Source organism: Spermophilus citellus, assembly GCF_964194105.1.
Source record: "Spermophilus citellus genome assembly, chromosome: 10".
NCBI classification, from domain to species: domain Eukaryota; kingdom Metazoa; phylum Chordata; class Mammalia; order Rodentia; family Sciuridae; genus Spermophilus; species Spermophilus citellus.
The window spans coordinates 131,015,558-131,030,152 of record NC_138197.1 but is presented as its reverse complement, the minus strand read 5'-3'; the positions used below and the strand labels follow the sequence as shown (position 1 = coordinate 131,030,152).

Sequence of the window (14,595 nt, the reverse complement as noted above, 5' to 3'; positions counted from 1 at the left end):
GCCCCAGGGGAGCCCGGGTGCTCAGAGACCAGCACAGGCCTCCGTCCTGGAAATGGAGGTGACCACGGCGCCTGCATGAGAGGAGCTCTGACCTGGCTGGAGGGCCACAGGGCCTTGGCACAGTCCAGGCTCCCTCCTCGGAGCTCTTCCCTGGGGGGACTCTGTTCCGGGGGCTACATTCCCCGTGCATCCGTGACACCCCCATAGCCCTCCGAGCTCCCCCCAGGGCGCTGCGTGGAGCCCGAGGCCTCCCCATCTGATGTCCAGAGCAGCCCTCTGACACCCCCCACCCCCTCCCACCCCCTCACCCCCCCACACCCCGCGTCTTCCGCATCTCAGCCCATGGCCTTGGGCACCCAGACCCTCAGGCCCAAGCCTTGGGCTTGTATTCCTCCCCTCTCAGCCCATCTGACCCCACAGTCTGCCCAGGGCCAGCCCTTTCTCCCTTGCTGCCCACCTGGTCCCGCGACCTCATCACCCCTCTTCTGGAACACAGGCCTCTGCCTCCCCCTCTGCCTCCCGTCCTCCGCTGACCGCGCTGGCTCCTGGGTTCACACGGCTCGCCCCTCCAGAGCGCCGCCCCTGCAGGGTGGGGACTTGGTGTGTCCTGGGGAGCCCTGGCACCTAGTCAGTGCTTGTGGGTGGAATGACAGGTGACAGGCACACTGACACCAGAAGTGACTTGGAGGTGACCGGGCACAACATGGGCAAGGCAACACCATCCCTCCCATTTCAGAGGAGGACACTAAGGGTGGCCAGGCATCAGCCCTGGTGTGCGGAGCCGGGCTCGGCCAGGCCTGGCCACCCTCCCCGCCACCTGGGCTGGGCTCGGCCAGGGGGCTGCCCTCGGCCAGGGGGCTGCCCTGGCCGGTTTCTCCACTTGGAAATCACCATTGAGAAGCCGGGCACAGTGGCCCTCGCCTGGAATCCCAGCAGCTCAGGAGGCTGAGGCAGGAGGAGCTCAAGTTCAAAGCCGGATGGAGCAACTCAGTGAGACCCTGTCTCTAAATAAATATGAAAAGGGCTGGGGTGTGGCTCAGTGGTTAAGTGCCCTGGGGGTCGATCCCTGGTACAAAAAAAATCACCTTTGAAAGGACAAAGGCCCACAGCTTGACCAGGCAGAGCTGGCTCCAGGGACAGAGCCTCTCACACCTGCGGCGACAGCAAAGTGGCCCCCATCTGCTCTCCCACGGAGCTCCCTCTGCCAGGCCCAGGCTTCCTGAGCCCCCGCTGGGAGGCCCCCCACCTCCTCCCCACTGCCCCAACCTCCAATCACCCTGCGCCTGGTGGACCGCTGTCCACAGGGTAAAGACACGGCGCTCCACCTTTCGTGACCTTGCCTGACCGCCTCCCGGCTCTCCTCTCCCTTCCCGTCCTGCTCCTCTGCACACCAACTCGCCTGCAGGCTTGGGGCTCCTTCCTGGGACCCTCAGGGGCACTCGCCTCCCTGGATGTCCGGGGGATGACCCCACCCACCCACTAGGAGGCCCAGGGGGCCACACCATGGTGTCCTCCGTGCCCAGCCAGGCCCAGCGTGCGCCTGGGGAGGTGTCTGGCATCCAGGGGCCGCACTTTCTGGACAGCTGGTCCCAGGGGGCCTCAGGAGAGCCCTGCCTGGGCGCTCCCATCCCCACCCTTGGCCACCCTGGGCTGGCTGGCTCGCCGGGGAGAGGGCTGGGATCCCAGTTGTCTTGACAAGAAGAGGCACCGAGGTGCCCGGGGTGACCATCACCTCTGACAGAAATGGTGGCCTCCAGAAGCTGCCGTGCAGGGGATTTGAGGACAGGACCCCTAGGCCTGCTCGGAGGGCTGCCATTTCCCGGCTGGACCAGCCTCAGTCTCCTCTTGGTTAGGTGGGCCATCCATGCCCACCTCCTCAGGCTGTGACAAGAATTAAATGAGAATAAGGACAAGTCCCAGGGGTCTTTGTCCACTGTAAAGAACCGCACACATGCCAGCGCCTGTCCAACAGTGTCCGTGAGACCTGCCATTTAGCAAGACAACCTCCAGGTGAAGTTGGTCAGCGTCTCGGTGGAACGCGGGCCTGGGTTCGAGTGCTGCCTCAGACGCTTCCCGGCTGTGTGGCCTTGGCAAGGCCCCTGCCCTCTCTGAGCCTTCACTTCCTCCTGTGCAGAGCCGAGGGGACGGAGGGCTGGTTGTCTGCAGGTTGGTTAACGGGCCGAGAGATAAAGCAGAGCCCTGCTGGGCTCCGTGTTCCCAGCCATTACAGCGCTGGGACTGGGGCGGCGCGGCTGCTGCCTGCGAGTTAAGTGGCTCTCAGAGCTAATCCCAAGTAAATGGGCTGGGGTTGGCAGGCCGCCAGGGTTTTTAATTAGCTCCTGCCCCGCGACGAGGCGGTGTCGCTCCACTCTTGGCAGCGTGGTGCCTGTGATGAGGGGTCGTCCGGCCGCCCACTCTGCGCCTCCGACTGTCACCGGCCCTTGGCCTTCCCCAGGCCCACGGCTCCACCAGTGCCTCGGGGGCTCCGCTCGCTACCCTCCGTCCCCCCACACCGTCCACGCAGCCGTCCTGACCTTGGGCAGGTCCACCTGCCGGCCGCGCTGGCCTCCTCTCAGGCCCGGTGCGGCTGGTCCCTGTGCCTGGGACGCGCCCCACTCCTGGCTGATGGATTCTGTCTTCAGATCCTGCCAACGTGGCCTCGAGGGCCTCTGGTTTCCTCCTTTCCGTGCCCCTCGCTCACGCACCACATTTTGGTAGCGCCGTCGGTTCTCTGTCCATCTCTCCAAAGGCCCTGGAGGCCAGGAGGCCAGGAAGGCTGCACCTCCGCCTGATGGGGTATGCCCGGCCGCCCCGGGCTCGCCCTCGCTGTGGCTCCAATACTTGAACAGTCTCAAAAAGGAGGGCTATTTCTGGAGGCCAGGGGTGGGCGGGGCATGGCCTGCTCCGGGCCAGAGCCAGTAAAGGGCAGAGGGACCGGAGGCCCAGCTGACTGGCACATGCTTGGGCCCACCCACAGCCTCAGCTCCAGGTCTGGGTCCTGCCACGCTGGCACCAGGCCCTGCAGCCCCTGCCTCCCCTGTGCCAGTCCTCTGCCCCTGTGGTTTGGGTTCCTAAGCGCGGGCACACGCGGGCACACGCGGGCACACGCGGGCACACACGTGGTCGCCTGTAGGTGCTGGAGACATTGGCTTTGCCTCCCGGAGGCCGGGTGGAAGGTGTGAGTGATGGATTTCTGTGTGGTCTGTGACGTCTGCCTCCCTTTCTCCTGGTGGCTTGTGAGGTAGAGGGACTGGGAGCTGCTCATCCCAACCCCAGCAGCCTGCTCCTTTCTCTCCTCAGAAACAGATGCTGGTTCCAGAAAAGCGCACCACCAAGGAGCACCCGGATCCTGGCTCGGCCAGCAGACCCGCACAGGCTCCGGCTGAATCCATCTACACGGTGAGTCCCAGGGCCTGGGCTCCTCCACCTCGCTCAGGCCTCATTCAGGGCCCAACTCCCCGGCTCAGTCCATGCCAGCTGTGGACCTGTCCAAACCTCAAGCTCCTCATCTGAAAAATGGGCACAGGAATTCCTACCTGTGGAATGTCTGAGAAGGTGAAAGGGGAGCCCATGCATGGGCCCCTGGTGGGCCTGCCCAGGGAGGCACCCTCCCTGGCACCCCCTCCACTTCTGGAGCCAGGGGCAGTGAGGGAATGAAGAAATCTCCTCCTGACTCATGAGTCCACCAGCTCACAGCCTCTTCCTGTTTTGATTGCACAAACACCGAGGTGACAACAGCAAAAACCATGAGAAGAAGAGGTCAGGCGCCAGCCACCCCCTAGACGGGTGATTTCCCACTGTTCACTCTGCCTTCCCCGCCTCAGGCTTTGCTTCTGTCCTCCCAGTCACAGCCGGGACAGCTGGGACCCTGCGTCCCACACCCTGAAGACACCAGGGTCTTCATCATTCTGGTGGGGGAGAGGCCAGAGGAGGCCCTGCCTCCCCACCCGCAGCACGAGGCCTGCCCCTGGGGCTGGGGCTGAGGAGGGCGAGAACCTTCTCTGCCAGTTGGGAAACTCTCAGCTCGCTGTGGAGAACAAACACCACCAGTGTCAGCCGGTCTCCGTCCTGTGGGACCCAGAGCCCCGGGCTGGGCCCCCTTCTCTGTGGGCCTGGGGGTTCAAAGCCCTGCAGGGTCGCGGCCTCCGCAGGCCGGCATTCTCAGCCTCCGCTGCTCCTGTCCCCGCCACTGATTCACAGCGGAATCGGGGCTTCATCCGATGCCACAAAACCCCACGCGGAGCACGTTCAGGGCAGCGCTGGCGGAGGACGGGGTGGTGGCCGAGAGGCCAACAGAACGTCCCCATGGGGCAGCGTTAACAGCTCCCAGAACGCGGCAGTTCTCAAAGGGCCCTCGGCCTTGCCCCCCAGGGTTCCCGCCAGCTGCTCCTTCACATGTGGCCTCAGACTCCCCCACAGGGTCCCGTGGCCCAGCCACTGGTGGGACTCCCCTACGAGGGCACTGGTGTCAGCTGTTGGTGGGAACGCCTTTGCCTCCACGTGCACACGGATATGCGCGCGCGCACACACACACACACGAAGGAGTGTATATATGTACATATATGTGTATATATTTTTTTTCTATAAATGCATAGAAAGGGACCTATATATGCACTCACTTTTTTTCATGCTAGGTGTCGAACCCAGGGCCTCACACATGAGCTTCCCTGCTGAGCTACACCCCCAGCTCCTAGGCCTTTCTTATTTGTCTTGTGATATTGGAGATTAAATTCAGGGCCTTGCCCCTGCTAGGGAAGCACTCCCCTGCTGAGCTACATCCCAGGTCTTTTTTTTTTTTTTTTTTTTTTTTTTTTGCAACAGGGTCTTACCAAGTTGCCCAGGCTGGCCTTGAACTCAGGATCCTCCTGCCTCACTTTCCAAATAGCTAGGAGGACAGGCCTGTGCCACCACGCCTGGCACTTTTCTTAAAAAAAAAAAAAAAAAAAAAAAAAAAGAAAGAAAGAAAGAAAATTGGAGTTTGCAGCTTCCCCATGTTACAATCTCTCATGAATATTTTTCCACATGAATAAATAGCCTTCTCTAAGGTTGTTTTTAATGGAGGAGACTCTCTTCCAACTGAAGCATCTTGCTGCCTGTGTGCAGTATCCTCTGGGGGTCAGCTGACTCGAGAGTGTGGCAGAGGCCCAACGGTCTGCAGGTCCCAGGAGCAGTTCAGGACCAGAAAGGAGGTGTGAGAAGAGACCACGGGACTTTGCTAAGCCCTTGAGACAAGGGTCCACAGGCTGGGACTGGACCTGGGCAAAGAAAAATGACTCTAACAACAATCAGAATGGTCTCAGGAGACGTTGGCTGTGTGCCTACTGTGCGCCCAGCACTGTCATAGACTACGTTGATGGTGTCATTGACCCTCTTGATGAGGCTTTAGGGCACAGGTGTTGTCTTTGTCTTCAAGTCACCTACTGCTGGTATGCAGAGATGTGATTGATCTGCATATTGGCATTATATAGAGTGACCTTGCTGAATTTACTCATTAATTCTGATACTTTCTTTGTAGATTCCTTTGGATTTTCTTGGAGCCTATTCATGTCCTCTATGAATCATCAAAATTTGACTTTTTTCTTTCTAATCTTCCCACCTCCTTTCTCTCCCCTACTTTATTGTACTGCCTAAGACCTCTGGGAAGGATTTTTAAATTCTCTTTCTTCTTCTTTTTGGACAGTACTGGGTACTGAACCTAGGGGTGCTCTACCACTGAACTACATCCCCTGTCCTTTAAATTTTTTATTTTGAGACAGGGTCTCACTAAGTAGCCCAGAACTTTTGATCCTCCTGCCTTAGGCCTTGAATTTGTGATCCTCCTGCCTCAGCCTCCTGAGTTGCTGGGATTAACAGGTGTGTGCCACTGTGCCCAGCTACTTAGTTTTTGATCATTCTTTTCTAATTTGTGCATTTTAGGATATGAACTTCACCTTAAATATGGCTTTAACTTCATCCCATAAAGACTCAGGGGAGATTCTCTTTTTGTTGTTGTTTGCGGTACTGAGGATCAAACCAGGACCTTACTCACATGAGGCAAGCACTCTATCACTTAACTCCATCCCCAGCCCCGTAAGATTTTGGATATGTCATACTTTTATGATCTTTCAATCTAAACTTCCCATTGAGAATTCTTCCTTGCCCTACTGGTTACTTAAACTGTTTTGCTTACTTTAATTATTATTTTCTGGAGATCTTTCTGGGTTTTTTTTTTTTTTTTTTTTTTTTTTTTTGGTACTGGAGATTGAACTCAGGGGCACTCAACCCCTGAGCCACATCCCCAGCCCCATTTTGTATTTTATTTAAAGTCAGGGCCTCACTGAGTTGCTTAGTGCCTCACTATTGCTGAGGCTAGCTTTGAACCCATGATCCTCCTGCCTCAGCCTCCCAAACAGCTGGGATTATAGGCGTGCACCACCACACCCAGTGACCATTCTGTTTTTTATTTCTGGATAATTCTGTCATAATCAGAGAACAGTCTCCCTCCTCGGGGACACCCACGACTCCGAATTGTGAAATCCAGCAAGCAGTTCTTGGTTCTCCTCTTCCTTGAAGAATCAACAGCATCTGACACCACTGAGTTCTCCCTCCTCCTCGATACTGTCTTCACTTGATTCTGGGACATTCTACTCTCTCCTGAGCCTGCCCTGGCTCACTGCCCCACTTCCAGGAACTGTGGAACCCTCACCTCTAAACATGGAGTAACCATTAGAGCCCAGTGCTGGGACCCCTGACTTCTGTCCTCACTCCCCTCTCCCGGTGACCTCACTTGGCCTCAAGGTGCTGAACACCTACCTCCAAGTTTGTATCTCCAGCCGGGACATCTCTGAAGGCCAGACCCTCCTCACTTGGATGTCTAATGGGCATCCGCCTCCAACCAAGCTCCAGTTCTTTAGCCAACAAGCGCGTCTCCCTCCCGCCCTTCCCGTCGTAGGAGACGATACTCTGTTCTCCCGTGGCTCAGGCTAGACATTTTGAAGCTGTCCTTTCCTTCTCTCTTTTGATCATCGCCCAAATCTGACCCATCGGCACACCTGGCTTCAAACCGTATCCTGATCCGGTTCTGCTCTGGCCTCCCCCGCCCCTTGCCTGGAGAACTGCTGTGGGTCTCTAATCAGTGGCCTATTTTCATCCTTGTCCCCAGTCTGCCTAGGATGGCAGCAGCCAGAGCGATCCCACTAAACCACTGACAGGTCGTACCCCTCTGCTCAGAGCCTCGGTGGCGAGGTCCCCGAGGGGCAGGGGGACTAGAGGAGCGGCGATCTGGTAGAGAAGTCCCTGAGAGGGGAGGCGGCGAGGAGCTGGGGACTCCTGGAGGGCCAACAGACTGCAGGGTCATCCCAGTGAGGGAAGAGGGAGGGAGGGCAGGTGGATGTGCGCGAGGAAGTCCCCCTCAGCAAGGCCCTGGGAGAGCCCAGGACGAGGCTCGCGGGTTTCAGAGCCAGTAGCTGGGGCCCAGTCCATCCTGATCCCTGCAGATGGAGTCCTTGAAGTAATTCTCAAAGTCACCATGGTCCTTTGGAAGCTCCCTGGCACCTAAAGTCAGAGCTCACAACCTCCAAGCTCTCATGTCCCCAGGTGCTGCCCAGCCACTGCAGCGCCCCACGCTGGCTCCTCTGCTGCCCCAGGGTGTCTCCCTCCAGCTTTCTGCTGGAGGCCTTCCGGGCGCTCTCCTGACCTCTCCCTTCCCTCACCCCCACCCAGACTCTGTGGCCTTTCTCCAGCCTCGCGGTAGCCTTCATGGCCACCGTGAGCTTCGGTGAGTGTCTCTGACTGGAGCCTCCTTCCCGCCCCACAGCAGCCAGCGCCCCGCGCACATAGGTGCTCAGGAATCGTCTCTTCCTTTTCAGGGTGGCCGGGGTGCAGGACAGAGGGACATCGTGGCCAACGTGGGGCGTCGGTGCGGGGTTGGCTTCCCTGGGTAGCGTTTGGACCCTCCCCTCAGCTCCGCCTGGCCATGTGTGTCCCCTTCCTGCTCTCTCTTCCAGCCCTCCCTGCTCTCTTTGCTGCCAAAGGACCTTTCTAGCACCCAACTCGGACACAGTGCTGGAAAAGCCGTCCCCACGCCGTCAGAGCAGGGGGCTGCTCACTTCAGACGTGCTGAGCCCCCGACCTAAAGCAGGTGCTCTTTCTCCCTTGAGTCAGCTCCTTTCTATGCAGCACCCTCAGCTCTCACCCAGGGACCCAGCACCAGGCCCAAGGCAGCTGACTCTGCCCTGCCCCAGCCCACCAGGGCATGGCCTTGGCACTGCTGCCACACCTTTGCTTGGCTGGTGACCAGGCAGGTCGGCACCATTACCCTGGGCAGCAGGAGGCAAAAGGCCGTAGGACCTGAGTCTTAGACCAATGACCACTGCCCGGCACAGCCCTGCCCGGCACAGCCCACGGGCAACCCCCGGAGAGGCCAGCCCTGCCTCCTCCCATCGGGCACAGTGGAGGGAGGGCACCTGGCCTTGTCAGGGTGTCCGCTGACAAGGCGGCACCCTGTGTTCCACAGCCTGCTGCTGCAGTCAGACCCTGTGTACGATGACCCAGCCGGTCAGGCCTTGCCACAGGCTGCACTCGCAGCTGCTGGTGGCCATCTCTGCTGCTCTCGGCCCCTCATTTGCGCCACAGCACGCTCAATCTGTGGGTCTGAGGCCTGAAGGGTCGCAGGGCAAGTGTTCTTCTCTGGCTGGGATAGCCCTGGCCTCTGGGGATCACCTGTGCTAGGCAGCCCACATGTACTGGGCGGGGCAGAAGGGGCCACCTGTGACCCAGACCTGCCACCCAGCTGAGGTGTGGCAAGGAGGCTGCTTCTCCCCTGCTCTGTGACCAGAAATGCCCAGCCCAGAGGGACTGTCCGGCCTGTCAGACCTGAGAGGCCCGGGCCTGGGGGAGGGGTGGGGAGTGCGGGCCACTGAGCAGCGCACCTCGTCCTGGGTCTCTGGACGGGCGCCAGGACCCGCAAGGGTCAGAGAAGGCCTTGGAAGTTTCCTTCCCTTGAAAGTGGGGTTCCTCCTCGGAACGAAGGCAGGTTAGAAACCTCTCTCCCAAGACCCACGCTCTTTCTGGTTCAGAGAGCCCCTAAACAGGACCTCTGGGGAACCCCAGCATCCCTGTGTCAGATGCCCTTGAAGTGTGAGGGTCTCCCAAGTGCCAAATGGTTGATTACGCGGGTTTTCATGCCCCGCTGCTCCCCAGCGCCACCCGCCCTCCTCCCCTCCCACCTCCCCGCCCTCCTCCTGCCTCTGAGCACCACCTGTCTCTCCAGCCTGCCTCAGCAACCCCTGCTTGACTGTTGCCAGGGAAACCGCCTCCTTGGCAACCAGCCGGCATCCATATGACACGTACACTCAGGGAAGGGAAGGCTGCTGCCTCTTACTCAGGCTGTTGGGGGGCTCTGCTCTGTAGCCCAGTGAGGTCTGGGGTGAGTCCAGGCTAGGGCTTCAGAGGGAGGAGGACAATGATATCTTTCTTCAAGACATTCAATCACTGCTCATTAAGCACCTACTATTTGCCCAATTCTGTGTTGGTCCCCTGGTGTATAATATCTCATTTAATCCTGCATTGGACCTCAAGATAGCCCCCATTAATAGATGCAGAAACTGAGGCACAGAGTTTTTTTTTTTTTAAGGGTTTGCCCTTGGCTGGCAAATATTAGAACTAGGAGTTGAACTTGGTCTCATTTGGCGTCAAAGCCTGGTTTTCTCTACTACCTTAAGGTCTGTGGTCAGGCCTCTGGAGCTTGGGCCAAGAGAGTGTGACCCTGGGATACACCCAAATGAGGGAGGTGGCCCCTTCATAGTTGACTTGGTGATGCTCTCATTGTGCCAAGAGCAGCTTAGGTTCAGGAATCAGAGACAAACCAGACACAGTCCCTGCCTCAGGGGCTTCCAATCTGGCAGGAGCCTGGGGAGAGCCAGTCTCTGATGGAGCTGGGTTCAGGGGGCCTCGGGGCCAGGCTCCCAGCCCTGGCCCCAGTGCTGCTCCCCCTTCACCAGGGAGCCTTGGGCTGCGTGGGCTGTGGTCAGAATGGGGAGTGGGAATGGCTGGAACCAGGTGGCTGGGAGGGGCAGCGGCGGAGTACAAGGAAAATGAGAGGGGGGTGCACTGAGAGCCTGAGCTGGGCTTCAGACTCCCCCCAGGGTCCAGGCTTGATGGGTGGGGAGTGTGGTCTCAGAGGACCCTGGGTTATCCGTGAGCCCCCGATGGGCAGTGGGTCAGGGGAGGCCTAACGGTGTGGATGGCAGGAGAGGCTAGTGGGGTGGGCTTGGGACCCTTGAAGGGGTAAGGACTTTGAACCAGGAGTGAGGCGGATGCTGGGCGGGTGCCCAAGGGAGCAGTAGGTATGAGTGTCACCCAGGAGCTGCTGGTGGCCGTGCCCTCACGGGCAAGGACAGGCAGGCTGGTGGGGCAGACAGGGACCCTCGTCTTGCCAGGTGAGTGGGCGTCTGGACCCGGGGCCCAGCACATACTCTGCTGAGGTCCTTGAGGAGGTGGTTGGAGCAGAGAGGACGTGGCCCTGGGCGAGGAGGGGAGCAGGTGAGGTGACAGAGATGGCCTGGTGGGTCAGTGCGTGGGGCAGTGTGGCCACTCCAGCATGGCACTGCCTGCCCCTGGGCTCCCGCAACACGACGGGACAGTGACGGGCAGAGAGGCTGGCTGCTGGGGCTGCGGCTCCCCGGCACCTGCCTCTGACCTGCTCCCTGTCTTCCTCCCGCAGGCCCTGGAGCACCCCGAGCCCGAGGTCTACGCCTACATCGAGAGCGAGGCCAGCAGCCCACCCTCGGCCAGGAACCGCCCCTCCCAGGTATGTGGAGGCTGGGGCGCAGGCCAGGCCCGGCTCTCCACGGCCCCTACCTTCTCATCTGTACAGTGGGGCTGCGGAGACGGCAGAACTCACCCCAGCTGTTGTCTCCCAGCACCCTCCCAAGGCAAAGGGGGTTCCGACTTCCGAGCCACCCCTAGCAGCTGGGCATCCCTGACCAAGGTACTACCTTCTCTGGGCTGTCTCCTGGTCTGTAACTGAAGAGTTAAAACAGTCTCCACCTCACAGAATTGCCACAAGGAGAGGCAATTGCTGTGCTGAGAGGGCTGCCCAGGAGTGGGCGCCATGAGTGTGGCCATTAGAGCTACCCCTGGAGGGCACAGCGCAGTGTCTACACTGGCCAATCTGGTCGACAGTGCTGGGCACATAGATGCCCCCAGGCTGGGCTTCACTAATTTAGAGCTGGAGCTGAGTTTGTGCCAGGTTGGGTGGCCTGGTCAGGGCTCTGCTGGGACCATGATGGGGCCTCGGGCCAATTACTCAATCACAGTTTCTCTCCTTAACCTCAGTTTGCTCATCTGCTAAGTGGATGAGTGATGTTTTCCTGCAACACCATCCATCCCAGAACCCAAAAGAGTAACACCTGCACTGGAGCTCTGAACGTTATAAAGTGCAAAGGGTGTCAAGCCAGGATAGGAGCCCCCAAGGGGGGGTCCCCAGGCACCATGGAAGAGCCGGCAGGGTGTGCAGGGTGCCCCCCAGCCCAGGTTGGGACTGCATGGTGAATCTCATTCTCAAGCTCCAGATTAGGCCCTGATTAGCAGGGCCTCGGGGACCCCTAAAGATGTCAGGCAGTGCCCACCGTTGTCCCAGGCCCTGGGTGCTGGACAGAGGAGTGAGGTATGTCCCTGTCCTCTGGGAGCCTTGGCCTGTAAGAACAAAGTCACTGACCCCACGGACACGCAGAGACATATAAAGTCCCATTGTGAGGGGTGGTTCCAAGAAGGGCCCAGGCCAGGGCTGGGGGTAGGGAGGGCTCCCTGAGACCTGAACCCTGCAAGTGAGTGGGAGGGAGTCAGGGAGTGGGGTGCGCGGGGCAGGCAGAGGGCCAATGTAGTTGGAGGCAGGGGCAGGGGCAGCAGCGTGGTGACAGGAGAGGCTGCTGGGGTGGCCTTGGGCGGAGGGCAGCCGTCTCTGTCAGTTCTGCCCAGGAAGTGATCTGTTTGCCTCCCGTGAAAACTGAATTACTGCAAGTCCACTTTTACCTACCTAATGTTCCTTCCTTCCTTCCTTCTCTCTTTCCTTCCTTCTTTATCCCTTTCTCTTTTTTCTTATCTCTTCTTCCTCTCTCTCTCCACCCCTTCCTCTCTCTCTCCACCCCTTCCTTTCTCCCTCTTCTATTCCTCCCCATTCTTTCTTTCCCAGGAGAGACTGCGTAGGTTTGAGGACGACAGTGAATTGAACCTGGTCTATGAAAATCTCTAGGACAGGTTCCATCAGCCATAGCGCTTGTCCTGGATCAGAAGCCCAGGGTGTGGCCTTGACCTGAACCCAAGAACTTGACCTGAATGAAGAGTGAGGGCCCGCCCATGGCCTCAACCTCACATCCGAGGTCCTCCTGCCGTGGCCACTGGCCCCCATCCTGCACCCAGACAAGTGCTTCCCTTCTTCAGGTCCTCCCTAGGCTGTCCCATCTCCCTCCCCTGCTGCAGCTGGCGAAGTGCTGCTCAGTTCCTGGGGGCTCGCTGGGACCCAGCCTCTTCCTGAAGGCCTCCTCACCTGCCCGTGCCTGCCCACAGAGCCTGTGTGGCTCACCTGGTGCCAGCCGGCATCTTGCTGTGCAGCCCATGAGCCCTCCGAGAGAACACAGCGAGGGCCCCCATCAGTGCTGTGTACAAGTGCTGTTGGGGGGAGAGGCGAACACCCCACCTGCCCAGAGGAGGAGGCTGGCACGGGAGCATGGGGCTCAAGACGGGGCTCAAGGGACAGATACGCAGGCTGAGGATGTGGCAAGTGGTGGTCGTCAGACTGGGGCCTGGAGCAGAAAAGGTCCTGTGCACGCTGTTGAGAAGGGGGTTCTGGTGTGTTAGGGTGCAGCAGAGGCCCGGCTGAGCAGGAGCTGGGTGAGTGGCCAGAGCTCTCCCCTCTCCCCACGAGACTCCCCGGGTTGTCTCCGTGGCCTGGCTCCTCCTTTCCATCCCAAGACCCTATCCCCCAACGTTGCTCTGTCTGGCAGGTCCTGAACCCACCACCTGCAGCTCCATCCAGCCTCCTCTGACTCCCATCCTCGGCCCCATTCCTGGCCCCCGTGTGTTGACCCAGATGGGACACCGTGCCCACCCTGGCTGCCTCAGCCCTTCCCTTTCCCATGGTGGTCCAGCTGCCTGGTGTGGTGCCCCACCCCTGGATGGGCAGATGGTCTCTGTGTTGCGGTGGAGGCTGGGAGAACAGTGGCTCCCCAGGGCCTGACCCAGAGCCTGTCTGCTCCTCCGGGTGCTCAAGTGACTCCTCGTCTCACCCTGGAAGCAGCCCTGCAAGGTAGCTGAACCACTGTTCCCCAGGCAGGCGGGCTCAGGGTCACACAGGCTGTCATCTGTCCCCTTCCCCTGGGTCCTCCCTCCCAGGCTGCTCCAGAAGTCTCTAGGGTGCCTCAAGGCCACTATAATATCCCCATGTAGGGTGGGGGACCCAAGCAGCCCTGGGCCACCAGCACTCGGTCAGTACCTCCTGCTCTGCAGATCAGGTCCTCTGTGGGGAGAAAGGCTGAGGGTGGCCCTGATGACCGCCAGGTGTCCCCAGGCACTCTGCTAGGTGGCACGGGGCCTCCCTGGGCCCTTATGATGGTTGTTGGCCTCCTGACTAGGTTCTAGGCCACCCTGAGCAGGATCACCAGGCTGGGCTGCGGAGGCTGAGTTTGGTGAGGTCCAAGCCTGTGGAGGGAGGGCAGCAGCCTCGCTCAGAGCCAGCTTCAGACTCAGCCTCCAGCAGCCTGCGGTGGGGGTCAGGGGAGTGAAAACTGCAGCCAGCAGGACCAGAGGAGCCTCTTGGCCAGGGCTGCCTCCCCCGCCTCCTGGGCCTCTCTGTCCTTGACCCCTGAACCTCCTGACTGGGACTTGGGCTTTTCTAGCCTTCTCCAGGGGAGTGAGGGGACCCTGGCAGGGACTTCAGTGTGTCCTGGCCCAGGCCCCCCCATCACAGCCCCCTGCAGTGGCCCTGCCCACGGTCTCTTCTACCAAGCAGCTCAAGGATCCCTGCCCTGCTCAAAACCACCCCTGGTTCCCATTTCGTGTGGAATAAAATCCCGGCTCCTGTCTGTGGCCTGAGACACCCTTGAGTACTGAGCTCTGGACACAGACTTGGCCAGATGGGTGCAGAGCCGGGAGGCCAGCAGGTGCCGTGAGCTCCAGTGAGTGAGCAGAGAGGGGGAAAGAGGAGGAAGAGGGTGCGGGGTGAAGGGGGGACTGAGAGGGCCTTTGACGGGAGGGAGGCTGGGGGAGAATGTCCTGGGACTCCCAGTGGGCAGCACAGAAGACGGGGCACCTGGCCCCAGACCGCCAGGACTGAGAGCCTCAGGTGAGCTGGTGCAGGGTCGAGGGGAGCAGGAGACAGCGAGGGAGCAGCTGTGACTCGGGAGAGAGAGAGGAGCTGTCCCTCTAGGGCAGGGTGGCCACTGGGCCTCCTGGCTCCCAGCTCCACCTCCAGCCACAGTGTGACTTAGCGAGTCCTGGCCCTCCCGAGCCTTGGTTTCCAGTGACCCTCAGGCCCCTTGGTGTGTCTGAGAGGACGGTGGAGGACTCCCTGGCTCTCGCAGGGCCCAGCGGGTGCAGTTCCCTCTGGGATTCATCCTT

At 59.9% G+C, this 14,595-nt stretch overlaps 1 protein-coding gene across 2 annotated transcripts in view; it reads left to right on the top strand.

Annotated features, from left to right (window-relative positions):
- NFAM1 (NFAT activating protein with ITAM motif 1) overlaps nucleotides 1–14,069 on the top strand; it is a 31,730-nt gene extending 17,661 nt beyond the window's left edge. The window contains exons 4-6 of one of the 2 annotated variants that reach the window (XM_081309561.1): nucleotides 3,301–3,399; nucleotides 10,703–10,789; nucleotides 12,173–14,069. In XM_081309561.1, the coding sequence (XP_081165687.1) occupies nucleotides 3,301–3,399; nucleotides 10,703–10,789; nucleotides 12,173–12,232 (246 nt within the window). In that variant the 3' untranslated portion in view covers nucleotides 12,233–14,069. Of the gene's footprint in view, nucleotides 1–3,300; nucleotides 3,400–5,916; nucleotides 6,762–10,702; nucleotides 10,790–12,172 lie in introns of those variants that run through there. The other variant, XM_081309560.1, reaches the window with a different exon arrangement.
- The last annotated feature ends 526 nt before the right edge of the window (nucleotides 14,070–14,595 follow it).